The 18,668-nt window shown below is 41.5% G+C and overlaps 1 protein-coding gene across 1 annotated transcript in view; it reads left to right on the top strand.

Annotated features, from left to right (window-relative positions):
- Window positions 1-15,932, top strand: part of CALCOCO1 (calcium binding and coiled-coil domain 1) — a 95,922-nt gene extending 79,990 nt beyond the window's left edge. The window contains exon 13 of the mRNA XM_040340723.1: window positions 13,153-15,932. Within this exon, the coding sequence (XP_040196657.1) occupies window positions 13,153-13,158 (6 nt within the window). The 3' untranslated portion in view covers window positions 13,159-15,932. The remainder of the gene's footprint in view (window positions 1-13,152) is intronic.
- Window positions 15,933-18,668: the final 2,736 nt, after the last annotated feature.

Raw genomic sequence — 18,668 nt, 5'->3', positions numbered from 1 at the left:
GAAGTCTCCTCAATGGGACACATGGTGAAAAAAAAATCTGACAGGGGTTCCTTGCTCTTTCCAAAAATAAAAAAGTTTTGCTATACAGTGCCCTGAAAAAGTATTCATAGCCCTTAAAATGTTCCATTATTTTTCATGTTACAAACAAAAACATGAATTTATTTTATTGGGATTCTATGTGATAGACCAACACAAAGTGGCACATAATTGTGAAGTGGAAGGAAATTGATAAATGGTTTTCAATTTTTTTTACAAATAAATATCTGTAAAGTGTGGCATGCACTTGTATTCAGCCCCCCTGAGTCAATACTTTGTAGAACCTCCTTTCGCTGCAATCACAGCTGCAAGTCTTTTTGGGGATGACTCTACCAGCTTTTCACAACTAAGAGCAAATTGTTTGCCCGTTCTTCTTTGCAAAATAGCTCAAGCTCTGTCAGATTGGATGGAGCGCGTCGGTAAACAGCAATTTTCAAATTTTGACACAGATTCTCAATCGGATTTAGGTCTGGACTTTGATTGGGTCATTCTAACACATGAATATGCTTTGATCCAAGCCATTCCATCGTTGCTCTGGCTGTATGTTTAGGATCGTTGTCCTTACTGGACGATGAACCTTCACCCCGGTTTCAAGTCTCCTGCACACTCTCCTGCAGTTTTCTTCTAGGATTGCTCTGTATTTGACTCCATCCATCTTACCATCAACTCTGACCAGCTTCCCTGTCCCTGCTGAAGAAAAGCAAGATGGTGTTTTTAGGGCGATGTGCAGTGTTAGTTAAATTTTGGTCTCATCTCACCAGAGCACTTTCTTCCACATGTTTTCTGTGTCCCCAACATGGCTTCTCGCAAACTGCAAAGGGACTTCTTATGGCTTTCTTTGAACAATGGCTTTCTTTTTGCCACTCTTCCATAAAGGGCAGATTTGTGGAGTGCATGAATAATAGTTGTCCTGTGGACGGATTCTCCCACCTGAGCTGTGGATTTCTGCAGCTCCTCCAGAGTTACCATGGGCTCTTTTTCTGCTTCTCTGATTAATGCTCTCCTTGCCCCGGCCTGTCAGTTTAGGTGGTAGGTTTGCAGTTGTGCCATACTCTTTCCATTTTTGGATACTGGATTGAAGTGCTCCGTGAGATGTTCAAAGCTTGGGATATTTTTTTATAACCTAACCCTGCTTTAAACTTCTCCACAACTTTATCCCTGGCCTGTCTGATGTGTTTCTTGGCCTTCATGATGCGGTTTGTTCACTAAGGTTTTCTAGCAAACCTTTGAGGGCTTCACAGAACAGCTGTATTTATACTGAGATTAAATTTCACACAGGTACATTCTATTTACTAATTGGGTGACTTCTGAAAGCAATTGGTTCCACTAGATTTGAGTAAGGGTATCAGAGTAAAGGGGGCTGAATACAAATGCACGCCACAGTTTTCAGATATTTATTTGTAAAAAAAAATGGAAAACAATTATCATTTTCCTTCCACTTCAGAATGTCACTTTGTGTTGGTCTATCACATAAAATACAAATAAAATACATTTACATTTTTGGTTGTAACATGACAAAATGTGGAAAATTTCAAGGGGTATGAATACTTTTTCAAGGCACTGTAGTTCTACTTTAATTTCCTGTTTTTATATTTGGAAAATGATTACACATACTACAGTGTAAACATTTTTAATGAACAATGCAGCATGGAACAGATGATAGCCTTATGTGGTCTCCTTTTGTAAGGGTCCATGTTGATGAGCATCCTAGCCAAATGCTGCCTTTTCCATTTTAAGCCATGCTGCTGAGGAATGAGAAATGCAGAGTTTGACCAAAATAAGCTGCTTTTCACATGCTTTACATGGAGTTCAAATGCACTTTAAAAGAACATGTGACATCCAAAGAAATGTAGAATGAAGCATGTCAAACATAATCTCTGCCATGTGTACTGATCTATTAAAGTCAGTGGTGTTTTTCTGACCTGCTTTGATGTGCATTTCAAACATACGTAAAACATAGGAAGGCAATGCTCATCGACATGACCCATAAAACCTGGCCAAGCATGTAACAATCTGATTGTACAATTTATATACGGTCTTCTTTAGATTTTCCAACAACTATGTAGTGTGAAGGTCTACATGTACAATATATTCAATTAATCTTCACAGGGACACATAGACCATACCTCTGTGCCAGGGTTTGTGTGTATGTATAAACATATGTTTATCTCACACATATTAGCACAACATTTATGAAACACAAAATTTCTAAATATACTAGCCAGTGTTTGGTAAAATATAAAAGATGAGGTTGTGCCGCGTAGATGCCAAGCATGTGAATTCTTAAAATAGCCTGTGCAACGGTGTCAAAATGTAAAAGTCCCTACAGCTCATCAGTTTAGATCTAACCATGTATAATTGTCCCAGAGTTATTGCTCTCAATCCAGCCTGCACAGCAATACATTACATGTGTACCGCAACTAACCTTTTTTTGCATTTACATTTGTACATGTGATTATGTGGGGTGGGGGCTCAAAAAGTCCACTATGTGATGCATTTTTTTTGGTGACAGGTTTTCTTTAATAAGACATCAGGGGTCTTTTAGACCCCTGATGTCTCACCTGTCCTCCAATTAAAGTTAATATAGTGCAGATCGCGCTCCATGGTTTCTTGCCTGGCGATGCTGGCTGGGGAAAGTGACAGCAGGACCCAGAAGTGACATTTTACAAGTTGTTCCCAGGTCATTAACATGAAGGGGAGATTAGTAAACAGACATTTTCGCTGATCTCCTTCCCCCCTACCTGGCAGCACCTGACATGACAGCCCTGGGTCTACCCTTGGGTGCGCAGAGCCTGGGAAACGTGGGGGGGCAGGCGAGACTAGCAATTGTGGTGGTGTATGAAAGAAATTGGGCAGCTGCACACCCACTAGATCATTTCGGACAGCAAACAGTTCACTTGCCAGATTTACATATGCTTAGTGAGAGGTCTTAGTAGTGGTACTGGGGTTTATGCACACTCACAGTGGCTACAGCCTCACCCTCCTCCCTCCTCAGCACTTAATAAGGGAAGCCGTAAGAATCCCTCCACCAGGGAAAGGCTGCCGGCCAAGACTTTAATTACAATATCGGGCACTATGGCGCCAGCTTTATTCGCCTAAGCATTAAAAAAAAAAAACCTCTCTCTGCTTCCGCCTCCTGGGCCCCTCTGCTAGACTTGAGGGGCCCCAGGTAAATCTAATTAAAGTCCTGGCAAGCCTAAGAGCCTAGCTCAACAGTTTGTCTATTTAAAAAATATATATTTGCACAGCATAGATGAACAATAAAGCTGCCTGGGCCCCTCTGTTGAGTTGATGGGGCCTGGGCCCAGTAGGACAGCCAGTTAATACTGCCTTATCAGTGGCCCTGTTGTCCAATCAGCTTGTATGGCCATCTTCATCAAAAGTGTATATTAAGTGATCAATCCAGATTATATCCAAACCAGAAGGCTCTCACACTGCATAGTTATTGGCACATTTTGCTGATCAACTCTAAGCAAAATCTCAATTGCCAGATCTAGATTCTTCCATTAATATTAAATTAAGAATTTTATCCATTATTACCTTGCAGTGCTTCTCGTTGCATAGGCTCATTATTGTACATGTATGAGGCATTAAAAATGGATCCTATATCTTAGGTTATCCACAACACATTTAAAGTATATCTAAACACAAGAACAAAATTGTAATATATTTCATCTTACTAGTCCCAAGAAGTTGTGAAGGAGGATTGCTGCTCTAAGCCCCAATCCTCTAAAGCACACACCCTTTTAGGAACTTACAGGCAGGTGCTGGCTCTGCAATGAATTATGAAGGAAGAAAAAAGCTATGATTAAGCACCTTCATAAGGTGAAACGCGACAGCAGCTTTCCCTGTTTTCTGTAACATGAAGTAACTGTATTGGATTTCATCTGCTACTCAAGATATCAATAAAGATGTCTTTAATGATGTGTGGCCATCCAGGATTTTTTCTTCCTTCCCAAGATGTTGTGGCTGTATTAGTTTTAATTTTTCAGGCTGCAAGCACATGGACATATATCCTGGTAGAAATTCATTATCCTTGTAAATTTTCTGTGTACTGTACTGAAATCTTGGCCTTCTGAGTTATCGCTGTGAACTACACAGCCCTTCACTACCTGTATAATGTGATGGAGCTGGGAGGGTGTAGTCTAAATCAGAAAAAGTCAGCAATGATTACAATGATTACTCCTATATGGATACAGTACAGGCGGTCCCCTAGTTACAAATGACTCCTACTTACAAATGGAGGGAGACAACAGGAAGTGAGAGGAAATCTACCCCTAGGAAGGGAAATTCACTCCTGTAAGAGTTATTATGGAAAAAAGGTGTCTCCACTAATGCTTTATCACCAAGGCCTGCTTCCACAACAGCCCAAACTTTTCAAAATCCAATTGTCATTGGGACAGAAAGTGAGGTGAAATCTGAACATGGGCACAGACAGAAAAATAAACGTTACAGGGGTGATAACTCTTCCCTATGCTATCCAAAAAGCTTAAAACTTTTTTTTTTTTTATGGGCTGGAGCTACACTTAAAAAATGTACCTGTTCCGACACAAACAGATTCAACTAAAGAACAAACCTACAGACCCTGTCTTGTTTGTAACCCGGGGACCGCCTGTACAGAGTAAGTGCTGCCACCCTAGGACAGAAAGTGTTACCGGCAGAACCATCAGGTGAAAACTGAATGCAGACACCATATTGAAGGACTGGTAATCTACAATATTTGCATTATTTTTTGGCCTTAGATACAATATAAAAAGGTCAGCAGTGGTAATTGGATACTTAGTACAGATGTTATTTATGGAGATAAGACGCAGTAAATGTTTCCTGGGCTGTATACTTTCAGCCAGACCAGGTTGTGTCTAAACAGAAAAAAAAAACTATTGTTAAGTCTGTCTATAAAGTCTCTAACATTACACAAACATCCATTATGGTGATATATTGGTGATCATTTGTAATAAAGAATAATTCAATCATTGCTGTTATTCCACGTCCAACCACTATCTAATATCTATGACCAGCTTTACATTCTGTGTGATTGCATACACTCTGTGCCTGACAGAACTTGATAAAAGAAGGTACAGGTGATGTTAGAAAACCGTATGCCGTCCTCTCTTCAGAATAGGGCAGAGCAGAGCAGGGTTGCAGCCTGCACAGCAGTATAAATCCGCCTCCCTCCAGTGGGAGTAAAAGGGACTTTTACAGCCGGAGGCCATAAAGATGGCAGGCGAGGAGGGGGAAAGATGTACAGCATTGTCAGGACGCTTCAGAATCAATTTTCAGCATCATTAGATTCTTTTCTTCTGCAGTCAGACATAGGGAGAACGACTGTGAGAGAGAAGAAGAATAGGGGTCCGGGGGAAGGAAGGAGGAGGAGGCAGCAGCATAATTTGCAAGTGTAATGGATAAAATCAAAATGGAAGTCTTTTCAAGAGTGTTGCGAGGAAAGGGGGAGGAGAGGAGCAGGTGAAATAGGAGAGAGAAGGCACCTTGAAAATTGTATCCTGTACATACCAACACATATTGGAATGCTAGGTTTCCATTGTATTATTGCTCTTTGCCTTGACTTCTCAAGCAGGGCCCAATGAGTTTGATATTTTTTTTATGTGCCATAAGGAGCAACTCACAGTATATAGAACATGGACTTTAATCGTCTTTGAAGTTCAATAATTCTATGTGGAGATCACCCTATTAATAGTAAATGTATACCTTTTACAGTTGTGGACACATTTATTGGTACTCTTACAACTCTTTAAAACAATGTGTCATTCCTCCTGAAAAATTAAAAAATTAAAAGAAGTTGTCTTTTGTATACCTTTGGCATATCAAAGCGTAAAGGAAAGAAGATATGAAATGATATCAATGATTGCACATTCCACAAAGATATTCTAAAATGGTGTGGACAGATTTGTTGGTACCTCTAGAAAAAAATCATAAATCATTGTTGGATCAGAGTGATATTTCTAACTGTTTTCTGTACTTAGTATGCCACATATCTTCAGTATTGTAATCTGATTTTTTAAAATGCAGAGTAGTCACTCTCCTGTTTGTTATTGCCATGTGCACCACACTGAACACGGACCAAAGAAAGCAAAGGAGTGAGTTGTCTGAGGAGACCAGAAAGGAAGGTATTAACATTTTAAAGGTAAAGGCCATAAGACCAACTCCAAGCAGCCTAATGTGCCTGTGACTACAGTTGCAGATATTATTAAGAAGTTTATAGTGTTAGTTCACCTTTTACAGAAAAAAAATGTAAAGGTGAACTAACACAGTACACCATAGCCACTCCCTCATCCCCGATATACTTACCTCTGGGGCTGCTGAGCTGTTAGTGCCCACTCAGCCGGTCCAGAAGGTATTTAAAATCCCCCACTCTTCTCTCTCTTCTTTGTGCTGTTCTTCTGGGACAGATCAGAGCGATGTTCTGTGATGGCACTGATCAATCCTAATTGGTGTGGTCTGTCCTGAAAGCGTTACACCTAGAAGAGCGGAGATTTAAAATCTCTGGACCAGCTGAATGAGTACTGACCGCTCAGCAGCCCTGGAAGTAAGTACAGCAGGACTTGGGGGGGGTGTAAGGTATTAGTTCAGCTTTACATTTTTTGTGTAAAGGCGAACTAACAATTTAAAGTGGTTGTAAACTTGTCTCAATTAATGACACTTAGGGGGTTATTTACTAAAGGCAAATCTACTTCCCACTACAAGTGCAAACTACAAGTTCAAAGTGCACTTGGAAGTGCAGTCGCTGTAGATCCGAGGGGGACATGGAAGGAAAATAAAAAACAGCATTTGAGCTTGCACATGATTGGATAATAAAATCAGCAGAGCTTCCCCTCATTTCAGATCTAACCCTCAGATTTACAGCGACTGCACTTCCAAGTGCATTTTGCACTTGTAGTTTGCACTTGCAGTGCAAAGTGGATTTGCCTTTCGTAAATAATCCCTTAAGTGTAATTTCTTTCTGCTGCTTCGTTCCTCTGCTATCAGCATCATTTCTGAAAATTTTTCCTGACACCAAGAGAAAAATTGTGACAGGGGAGGGAACTCCAGCTGATTGACAGCTGGAGCTCTGTTCCTGTGAACTGTGTGAAGGGGGGGGGGGTGTCCCTTCCCTCCAATCAGCCCTCAGAGCTCTCCTCACTGAGCTCTGCAGAGTGTAATTTCAGCTCTCTGTCCCATTTTTTTCTGAACTCTCATACAAACTTATATATTCTGGACTTTCCCCATTGACAGCTGAATGTAAAAGAAAAAAGCTGGCAACTAGGCCCTTAAGCTCTGATATAGTTTTAAGGGGTAACCCCACAACATTTTTTTTATGGCATAGGGTCCCCCCCAAAATCCATACCAGACCCTTACCTGAGTATGCAGCCCGGCAGGCAAGCTCTGCCACCCCCCCCCCCCCCCCCCCAAAGCACCTTGTCCTATGTAGATTAATTGTCAATCACGCCGCCCTCCAGCTCCAATTAAGGCTCCCGCCCTCTGCTTGCTCCGCCATGTGGCAGCTGTTAAAAAGAGAAGGGGCTATACACTCCCTGTCTCCCCCCACCACCAGACACGAGCATGTTCTCAGTGACGTCACAAGGGGCGGTGCCACATGGTGACGTCAGCCGATAGACCCCCGCTCCTAGCTATCTAAGAGCCGTCACACCTAGAAGGAGGCAGACAGTGGGATCCTTTGTCAGTTATTTAGTACAAAAGCCTTCCTGACTAGATTTGTATTGAATGGGTTGTTTGGTTGGTAGTTCTCAATTAGATTGAGATGTATGGCCAGCTTTAGGGCCATGTCAAACAGCAGTCTTGATACTACTGCAACAACGCAACAGCAACAAGATCTAAAAGAAAACTTTCCTTTTCCGTTGGAGCTGCTCACTCACTTAATGGACTAGTAAGGTGTCACTCTCTCACTGCCAGCTATAGGAACAACTACATTTTTTGTAAATGGCTGCCTCACCTTGGTGAATCTGCAGCTGGCAAATTCCCCTTCTGAAATGGTCCTTCTTAATAAAACATCAAAATGTAAAATAGGTCTGGAGACAATGCTACCACACAGGATACTGCACAAGTGGGTTCCTTTTAAAGCGAATCTAAAGTATTGCCAAATATTATTCTGACAATAAAGTTGCCCCTGCAACAAAAGAATTTAGATACTCCCCTTCCCCGTGGCCCAGAAATTCATTGTAACACCTTATTGCAATGCATGGTAATGCACTGGAGATGTGCATTGCAGTGTTTGTAATTTAAAGTGACCCTGCCACCACCCAATACCAATAAAGATAAGCATCTCAAGGTACTCTCATGAGCATATGCTATGCTAAAAACAGACCTCTTCCTTTGTACCAGTAATGAAGTCTCCGTGCTCCAGATGCACAGAGTTGCTACCTCTCCCAACTTAGCCGTTAGCCAAGGTCCCGGCAGGGGCTGGGAAAGCATTACGAAATTAATAAACATGTTATACTTAAGTGCTCTATGTAATGATTTTGCACAGAGTAGCCCCCATCCCCCTCTTCTGGGTTCTTCTCCGAGTGCTTGAACAGCAAGTTGCTTGCTATGGGGGCACCCATGCATGCTCGCTCCAGAGCCCTGCTTTGTGTATCCACAAGACACACAAAGTGGGGCTAGGCCCTGCCCCCACTTCCTCCTCACTGGCTTTGATTGCAGCAAATGGCTCCTACAGCTGTATCGGAGCCAATGAAGAGCAAGAGAGCCTCGGCTCTTGTGCACATCGCTGGATTGAGATCAGTCTCAGGTAAGTATTTAGCGGAGCTCTGGGGAGAGCTGCATGCAGAAGGTTTTTTACCTTACTGCATAGAATAGTAGGGTATAAAACCTAATGGAAAAAGGAGCCCTGGAAGTCGTGCATCGCGGCAAAACCTCATGAGGTGGCGTATGACAGCCTCAGCCAGGGATCCCATGCGTTGCACAATAAATCACACTGTAGTCGTGGCAAACTGCATTGTGTAAAGCCTGTTGCCCAAAAAAAGATCAGGAGCTTCTTTCAGGCAACAAGCTTCACACAATGCGGTTTGCCGTGATTTATCATGGGTCAATCTCCGCAGAACCACACTGCGTTTTTAGCTGCCAATAGAAATAATGGCATCTGAAATTCAAATTGTGGGATTTGTCATTTTAGCAGAGCATTTTGAAATTGTGGGCAGAATCGTGGTGGTTCAAAATGCCCAGGTGTGAATGCAGTCTAAATCCCTAAAAGGGGTTATTTCCAATATGTTGGAAAATGACACACACACCTTCAAGAGTGCATTAGGTGAAACAGGTCAATGACATCATGGAGAAATGGGTAAATACCTGTCAGAGCAAATTTGACAACTTTTATGAACAGTGGGCTACATAGATGCCCTTGGTAAATATCTGCAGTAGAAATTGCCCTAATCGTACAGTACAGGACACAGCACTCGTATTCATAGACCTTGGGGTTTATTTACTAAAACTTGAGATTGCAAAACCTGGTGCAGCTCTGCATAGAAACCAATTGGCTTCCAGATTTTTTGTTAAAGCTTAATTGAACAAGCTGAATTTGCACCAGATTTTGCACTCTTTAGTTTTAGTAAATCAACCGCCATGGGTGGAATGCAGGCTACCTTCAGGTGAATGGACACTGGCAAGAAAAACTTGCTGGGCTGCCCCTAAAGTGTACTCGTATAACCCTGCCCACTCCATGAGACCCCAGTTTTGTTGCTAGTGTCTTAGACCTGTTATTCTCTGAAGAAGTATTTTATTTTTTTTATCACTTGGCTACTATACACTTACACCCCCTTCCTGCCCAGGCCAATTTTCAGCTTTCAGCACACGTTGAATGACAATTGGGCGGTCGCTGTACCCTTATGAATTTTATTTCACACAAATAAAAGCTTTCTTTTGGTGGTATTTAATCACTACTGGGTTTGACACTTTTTGCCAAATGAACAAAAAAGACCAAAAATTGAAAAAAGAATTTTTTTTTTTCATAGTTTGTTTTAAAATTTTGCAAACACATAGTTTTTCACTAATGCGCACTGATAGGCTGCACTGGTGGGCACAAATGAGGCAGCACTGAAGGGCTCTGATAGGCAGCACTGATGAGGAGGCACTGATTGGCAGCACTGGTGGGCACTTTTGGGACTACACTGATAATCAGTGCTCTGATCAGTGTAGATGTCCCTTTCACACAAGCCGGTTATCTCCTCTCCTCTACGGCCAGCGTGAGGAAAGGTATGCCGATAACCGCCTTGTGTTTACATCGTGATCAGCTGTTTTTGGACACAGCTGATCACATGGTAAAGATGTTTTTTTTTCCTCTGATGCTTCTACCAAGATATGACTTGGTCCATTTCTGTGGTTCCCAAACCCCGAAGAGCTCTTGGTGGTTTGCCCACCATGCTGGGTGAAGCCCTAGATAAGGTAAGACAGAGTCTCCCTGTATATTGACATCGGTTCCTGGATTTTAGTAACACAACCTGCAGCGCGTAGCACAATGTGTAGTTATGAAGGCAGAGAATTTGGGAGTTATTCACATTATTGTAGTAACCCTTCCATTTGCCTGTAACATTTCTCAGTGTGAGCAACTTGAATTTTGCCGTTTTCCTCATGCTTTTTAGACAGAGTTTCAGGAGGATGAGGTAACTGTGTTACACCTCCCAGATGAGGTATTCCTGCTTGTTTTTTCCACCAAAAATGTGCATAGCACATTGTGCCACTTATGCTGCCATCTTCTACAGAGACACAAACACAGGAACACAATCAGCGCCTGGTTTATAGCGGCTTGTGTTTCTGGACACGCAAAACCCCTTCCATTCCAACCTCCATTCTGTAAAATACCCCACTGGGGATCCTCGTACTTGGCAATGGCAGATTACAGGTGCAAGGAAGCTGAATCAAAAGGACCAAATACCAAGCTTTCAGCAGACGACTACAGGAAACCTAAAACAGGGCTTGGTGTAATAGCGGTTTCATTTTCCCAGAGCAATGTCATATTATTGCACTGCTCTCCTCTTCTGACCCTAGCTTCCTCTCAGCTATGCACCATGTGGCCTGTCTTACAAAAGCAGATTCTATTTACCACTATGTCTGAATGCTTTAAAACTCTCTGTGTAGCAGTTTGAAACAGGGAATGTCGTTCCTTCACATGCCCTGGAAGCTCTGACAATGACCACAAGCCTTACAAGGCAGTGTGTTAACTCCCCTACTGTCCAGGAGACATGGTCCTCACAGGAGTTTAAACTTTCCATCAACATTCTGAAAATTGGAGCCATCGCATTATCTCTAAAATACTGGATCTTCCTTCTGTAGGGTCACCCAGTCAGGGTGCAGTTGAACAGTGCTACAGCAGTGGCCTACAAAAACCATCCCGATTTTGTATATGGAGGTTTTCTATTTGCTTGTTTTTTTTCTGTTTGTTGAACTACTAGGTGTCTTTTTCCAAGCTGACCAACTACTGTATGTATTTGTGTAGCTTATGCCCTGAGGGACAGAATTCCTGCTTTCCCTGTTAGAGCCCGTTCCTCCGGGTCTGATGGTGTCTCTTGAGTTTTTCAGCCTATAACATCTGCTTCTCAGATTTGCATTGGCTTTACATGGTCTTCTGTTTACACATTCTACAAGTTCTGCCAAGTGGATGTTCAGGCCTTAGCTGATGCAAGCTTGGCCCACCACCCTGTGTCTTAATCACTACTACTAGTCTCACGAAATGGGCAGAGTTATATGAGCACGCTCGAGGGGCGAGTCTAGCAAGTTTTCTTGCCAGTGTCCAGTTACCTGAAGGTAGCCTGCATATAACCCATGGTCTATGAATGCAAATCTTATACTGTTCTCCAAGATATTGCATTTACATATAAATTCAAAATTTCGGTTTCTTATTCAAGAGATTATTTATAGCTTATCCAATGGCTGTTTATACAACCTCTGTCAGTTGTTTTGAACACATTGGGGCAGATCCACAAAGATCTGCCCCGGCGCATCGTATCTGAGATACGCTACGCCGCCGTACCTTACCTGGCTTTGGTTCGAATCCATAAAGATTTTGCGCCGTAAGTTACGGTGGCGTAGTGTATCTCAAGCGGCGTAACGTCGCGGAATTCAAGTTGGGCGGGTAGGGGGCGTGTTTCATTTAAATGAAGCGCGTCCCCACGCCGAATGAACTGTGCTTGCGCCGTCCCTAAATTTCCCGCCGTGCATTGCGCAAAATGACGTCACAAGGACGTCATTTTTTTGTGACGTGGACGTAAATTACGTCCAACCTGATTCACGGACGACTTACGCAAACAAAAAAAAAATATTTAAATTATACGCGGGAACGACGGCCATACTTAACATTGAATATGCCACGAAATAGCAGCTTTAACTATACACCGAAAAAAGCCGACTAGAGACGACGTAAAAAAATGCGACGGCCGCTCATACGTTCGTGGATCGTCGGAAATAGCTAATTTGCATACTCGACGCGGAAAACGACAGGAACGCCACCCAGCAGACGCCGAAGAATTGCATCTTAGATCCGAAGGCGTACGCCTGTTGGATCTAACCCAGATGCCGTCGTATCTTGTTTTGAGGATTCAAAACAACAATACGATGCGGGAAATTTGAAAGTCCGCCAGCGTATCAGTAGATACGCCGGCGTACTCTCTCTGTGGATCTGCCCCATTGAATTCAATATGAGATAATATTTTTTTATTTCTGTAGAGTTTTTTCAAAACTTAGCAGGTTGAGCAATCAAAATGGAACATTTGTGTTTAGCATGATCAATTACAGCCCAACAATCAAAAGCATAGCTTGAAATAAACCTAGATAGTCTTGGAGATATTGGGCTTGTTGTGTTTTTACTTGGCATTACTTCCCTTCAGGCATTAATTACATACAAACCTGTCCTCAAAGACTGAATCTAACTGTGGTTGTTGGGCACAGTAACTCCAATTCCAAGAAGGGCCACACTGATGCATCAAGCCATCTGCAAAGCAAACACAATCAAGGCATTTGATTGCATGAAAACCTGAATTCTGCTTAAAATAGTTATATATTTTTTTATATTCCAGTTGGCACAAGTATAAATACAAAATGCTGTATGAGGTTGTGTGCATGCTTATATCTAAGATTGATTTTAATATTTTCATTGTGTTTTTTCTCTTTCAGTGGTAACATCTTTAGCTTGGTCACAGTAAACAAGAGAATTAGACTGGCAAAGCTGTGTCTCTCCCTTGTAAAGAGGATGAGGAACCAGAATGAAGCAGAAACAACAATCCTTCTAAAGCTCTTGCAGTTTCTTCGCATATTAATGGCACTGTAATTTGTAATATGCCGAGTCTCCCTCTGATATGCAATGCGTGGACTGAGTAAGATATTAATGTCACCTTTTCTATCAACCTTTATAAGTCTCACCACATCCACCACAAAATACCTATTCTATTTTGTTGCATTGCTTACATACACAAATATTGTTCAGAAATATGAGGATGAACCCAAGAATTCAAACTTTGAGTAGATAGGAACCACCTGAACTGTAGATTTTTAGCTGTACATTGAATATCTGACAGTAGAAAATGTGCCTAAAGCTCAGCATGACAGAAGAAGGGTCAGATATAATTTGTCAGTATATGAAAATGTTCTTTTAGCAATAACATTTTTACAGAGGCAGATTATATTTCATATAACCTATAGTTAATCATTGTTTTTTGTTTAATGATATTTATGTTGGTTTCTCTATTATACATTTGTTTTGTGGAATAATCTGTTTGCACAGCACTAAGGAACATCATAATTTTGCCCACACGATCCAAGGTGTTACTGACTCCACTTGAATTAATTGTCTGCCATGATACAAAAGAAGGGATCGGTATATGGCACGCTGGAATCCCAGAAAGCATTAAAAATGTCAGTATTCTACTAAATGTATCCGATTTTGCTTTATGAAAATGTTTAAATAGTAGGGCTCAAATAGCATAATGCATGTATTAGTTTACACTTCCACGTGTGCAGTTTAATAGCTCAGTCTCAAGGAAAAGCAGCTATGTTTGGCTGTAAAAAGTCTGGGAGAACGAAAGGCTTATCACAGTACAAAAAAATTATTTAGACTTCAAATGGGTGTATATAAGAAAGCACTAAACTCAGGAAGTTGTTAGGACAGTGCACACAACAATGGGCGACCATTTTAGGCCAGCCATTTCTAGCTGCCAGCCATTCAACTTTTTACAGACACTGTTAATTGTAAGAAAATGATGGACAGTGAATGTACACAACTTCCCCAGTAGCTTCTAGTATGTTTATAGCGAAAGTATCGAAGTATGTAGCAGAAAGCAGAAGATTGCAGGGGAGGTAGATGACTCCTGGTCAAACTCCTGATCCAAACTATCAAAATATAAAGATCTGCTGCAATGAGGATAACACAAGGTGGGTATAAAAAAACACCTACCAGACATAGCAGCCCTTACCGCAGATGTTCTCCAATATCATTTAAAGTAAAATCGAGCTACTAAAACCTCAAGTGAAGGATACTTTTTGTTTGCTTTACTTTTCTAGGTTTTTGAAACTGCCAAGTAATGTTACGGTGCTGTAATAAAAAATACAAAATATGCTGGGACATGTTTAAAAGCTGTTGTTCCTACCTGTAGCATAACTGCAGATCATGGGATTTCATAGTAAAATATTGATTAAGCCCCCTGGCGACCTCCCTACTGTCAGCGATCTTAACATAAAGTTCATCTAAGTCCAGGACAAGTAGAAAGGGAGCTGTTGGTATAGTAAGTACACTATAAGGACCAGTGCTGCGGGCAGAAGTTGTTAACAAAGGGGACAGTATCATTGCAGGGATTTAAATTCTAATATACATTTTTCCAGCTGACCACTTTGTCCAAGGTAACTTGCCAATAATTTTCATCATCCTAGATTTTAGGGCCTCAGTGTAAATTCTAATCCATCTAACTCCTGCCACCACAACAGAAAAAGTCCTGAAAGTAGCCTGTAGTAGCTAGTAAAAATGAAAAAATGAGTTGTAGTAGCAAGAATATTCGCCAACAGAGTAGTTAAAATTATTACATAATTGTTACTAACTCTAATACAAACTACTTCAATCTTTGTGGTTTTTGCAAAACTGAATTTTGTTTTTAAGAAAACTGTCAGTTTTTATTAAAGGAGACACAATGGGGTTTCGACACCAATTATTTTGGCTTAGCCTGTGGCTGACACATTTCCATGTAGGATGTCAGGAAAAGGGTACCAACAGGGCCACTCATGGAGCAAATTTTGACCGGCTCATGACAACCTGGCCAAAGTTTGCTTTATATATCACCAGCTTTAGGTATATATGATAAGTTTCAGTGCTGGCCAGGATGATCAAGAGCTTCGAGGTCAATAAATTTACACTACTTAAATAAACAAATTATCTTTAATGCACAGCCTGCAAAGGGTAACTCTGGCTTAATTTAAAAAGCCCCCAACAACCTCCCTAATGGGGCACCGTTCCACTGCCAAGCCCCATAGCAGTTATGTGGGCTGCTCGGGCTATTGTTATGCGGCTGAGTCCTACCTCCTGTTGAACTCGCACAAGACAAATCTCCTGCTGCAGATATTATATTCTGACAGCTGACACCACCTGCTGTCAAAATAGCCAAACAGTGCCTACATCTGATTGGTTTGTTTTTTTCGATCAAAGGATTTCAGGTGGAATGGTGCAGACAGGCCACGCATTCAGCAAATTTTAGCTGGTTAATCAGGAAGTGGGCAAAATGTATTCCATGTATGTGCAGCTTTAGGCACATTTGTGGTATTTCAGAATGCTGAGTATAGCTTAATTGTGACAGCCCCTAGCTACTGCAGGAGAGAAACGTAGTTAGATATGGTATGGATGAACTGTTATTCACTACTTTATTAATTGTCTTTGTCTACTTAATGTATACATTAAAGACCTTTATCTCTTACATGCTGTCATATTTCAGTGATCTTAGAGGTTCATGTATGAAGGGAAGCCAGTTAGCAAGGCTCCTCCCAGGTAGACTGCCATCAATCAGCAACTAGAACCAGAAAATGGATTAAAGTGAGCATTACTTTATTATACATTTGATGTGTAAGAATTTTGTATCTATAGGTGATTTCTTATATTTGAATCCCTAATTTTTCTAGAAATACCTAGTGTTTATTATGGGGCCCTGTTAGTTTTTAACACAATCCCTTTTTGAATGGTATTGTGTGTTTCTACATCAGTACCATGGGCCATGAGTACTTTTCATGAATGCTTTCTTTTTCTCCCCACATTCGTGTTGAAATATTAACATTTATCCCTAGCCGATTTTTTTTTATTATTTTGGGAAGAGTAGGGAAATACAAAGCCCAGCGAAGCAATGGAAATTGGGAGGAAAATACTTGCAAAGTGAAAGAAATGTAGGTGCCCCCACTGGAAGATCTCGCCTGCTGTTCTGGTGACAACAGTAACATTTTGGATTTTCTTCTTTCTCTGTTGAAGACAATGTTCACCAGTACAAATACAGTGGGTATACAAAATAATCACCCTCCGCCCCCCTTTTAAATAATCAGATTTTGATGCTTTGCAGCCCAAAATGAAGACAGACACAGTTTTTGTATTATCTAGCTGTATTTACCATCCAAGTGAATGATATAACACCAACATGTCATAAAAAATAAAAAAAATCCAAAAACGGAATCACCGAGTTGGAAAAGGATCACCCCCTTGTGTTAGTATTTTGTTTAACCACATTTTTGCTTTAATTACAGCCTTTAATCTATTGGGATATGTTTCCACTAACTTTGCACATCTAGACTTTGCATTATCTGCCCATTCTTCTTTGCAGAACAGCTTAAGTTTAGTTAAATTTGGTGACTGTGAACTGCAGTTTTTAAATCATTCCACGATTTTTCTATGGAGTTTAAGTTTTATACACACTGTAGATGGGCTGTATAGAAACTTGCGGGGGGGGGGGGGGGGTTCTAACCTATCTAAAAAAAAAAGGTAACAGGGCAGGGTTCTGATGACTTCTGCCCTTAAGATTGCTAGGACACCAATTGCTGATGTCTCAGAACAATATAATTTACAAATAATTAGGTCTCCCTAATATATTTGAGTAAGTTTTGGTCTAACAATTGAAAATCTGGCACTCTAGTGATCCGACTTCTGAGGCGATTTCCATTGAATCAATGGGTACAAGTCGCCTAGAAGTCGGATTAAAGTAGTACAGGAACCTTTTCTGAAGTCGGAGCAACATTAAGACATTGATTCTCTCAACAGCGCGACTTGGGGCCCCAGTAGTCTTATTAGTCATTTAACCCTTGCAGTGTGGGGGCCCACTTCAAGTGTATTTTTGTCATTGTTATTGTACCCAGAGAACTCCATGATTGGAGGAGAGCTAGTCATATGACTTTGACAAGTTACACCTTAGCCTGTATTTTTCACAGGCCACCAACCATTAGGATTTAGTGAGTGGCATACCAGACTGCCCAGAATAGAAATGAAAGTCACTGGGGTAGATTCACGTTGGGCCGCGCAATGATACGGCGGCGCAGCGTATCGTCTTTACGCTACGTCGCCGTAACTTACAGGAGCAAGTGCTGTATTCACAAAGCACTTGCTCCGTAAATTGCGGGGGCGTAGCGTAAAAGGGGCCGGCGTAAGCGCGCGTAATTCAAATGATCCAGTGGGGGCGTGGATCATTTAAATTAGGCGCGTTCCCGCGCCGAACGTACTGCGCATGCGTCGACCCTAAAATTTCCCGACGTGCATTGCGGTAAATGACGTCGCAAGGACGTCATTGGTTTCGACGTGAACGTAAATGGCGTCCAGCGCCATTCACGGACGACTTACGCAAATGATGTCAATTTTTTTTTAAATCGCGACGCAGGAACGACGTCCATACTTAACATTGGCTGCGCCTCCTAATAGCAGGAGCAACGTTACGACGAAAACGACTTACGCAAAGGACGTCAAAAACGACTGCCGGGCGCACGTACGTTTGTGAATTGGCGTAAGTATGTCATTTGCATACTCTACGCTGAAAACTACGGGAGCGCCACCTAGCGGCCAGCGTGAGAATGCACCCTAAGATACAACGGCGTAAGAGACTTATGCCAGTCGTATCTTAGGCTAATGTCGGCGTATCTAGCTTTCTGAATACAGAAAGTAGATACGCCGGCGCAGCTTAGCAATTACGCGGCGTATCTATGGATACGCCGGTGTAATTGTTCTGTGAATCTACCCCACTGTGGGTAAATTACATCTGTGAGATTAGATTAAATGCAAAATAATCATATATGTGTTGACTGTAGATTGGATGTTATTGTTTGTGGTCCACCTTCTGCATCATCATCATCATCGCCAGTTTTCATTATTGCATCCATATTTTATGCAATTGGCTCACAATTCATTGTATGCTTCTGTCTCTAAACAAGTTTCCTTGGTGACTCCTGGAAACAAAAAGAGAACTTGCAAGATAATGTATGCAGTGCCATGATTAATCGCTTTGGTGGAAAACATTGAGCTCCTTTTTGATTTACAGATACAGTAAATATGCCATAAAAATTCATACAGATTGTAAGTATGGGTCATCAATCCCTTCAGTGCTTTAATTAGCTAAGGGTTGTGCCATTCATTCCCAGATGAGCAGAACAGTGTGTACTGATGGCCTGATGACAAAGACCACAGGAAC

The sequence above is a fragment of the Rana temporaria genome, chromosome 2, assembly GCF_905171775.1.
Source record: "Rana temporaria chromosome 2, aRanTem1.1, whole genome shotgun sequence".
NCBI classification, from domain to species: domain Eukaryota; kingdom Metazoa; phylum Chordata; class Amphibia; order Anura; family Ranidae; genus Rana; species Rana temporaria.
The sequence above is the reverse complement of the archived record's forward strand: the minus strand, read 5'-3'. Positions and strand labels throughout refer to the sequence as shown.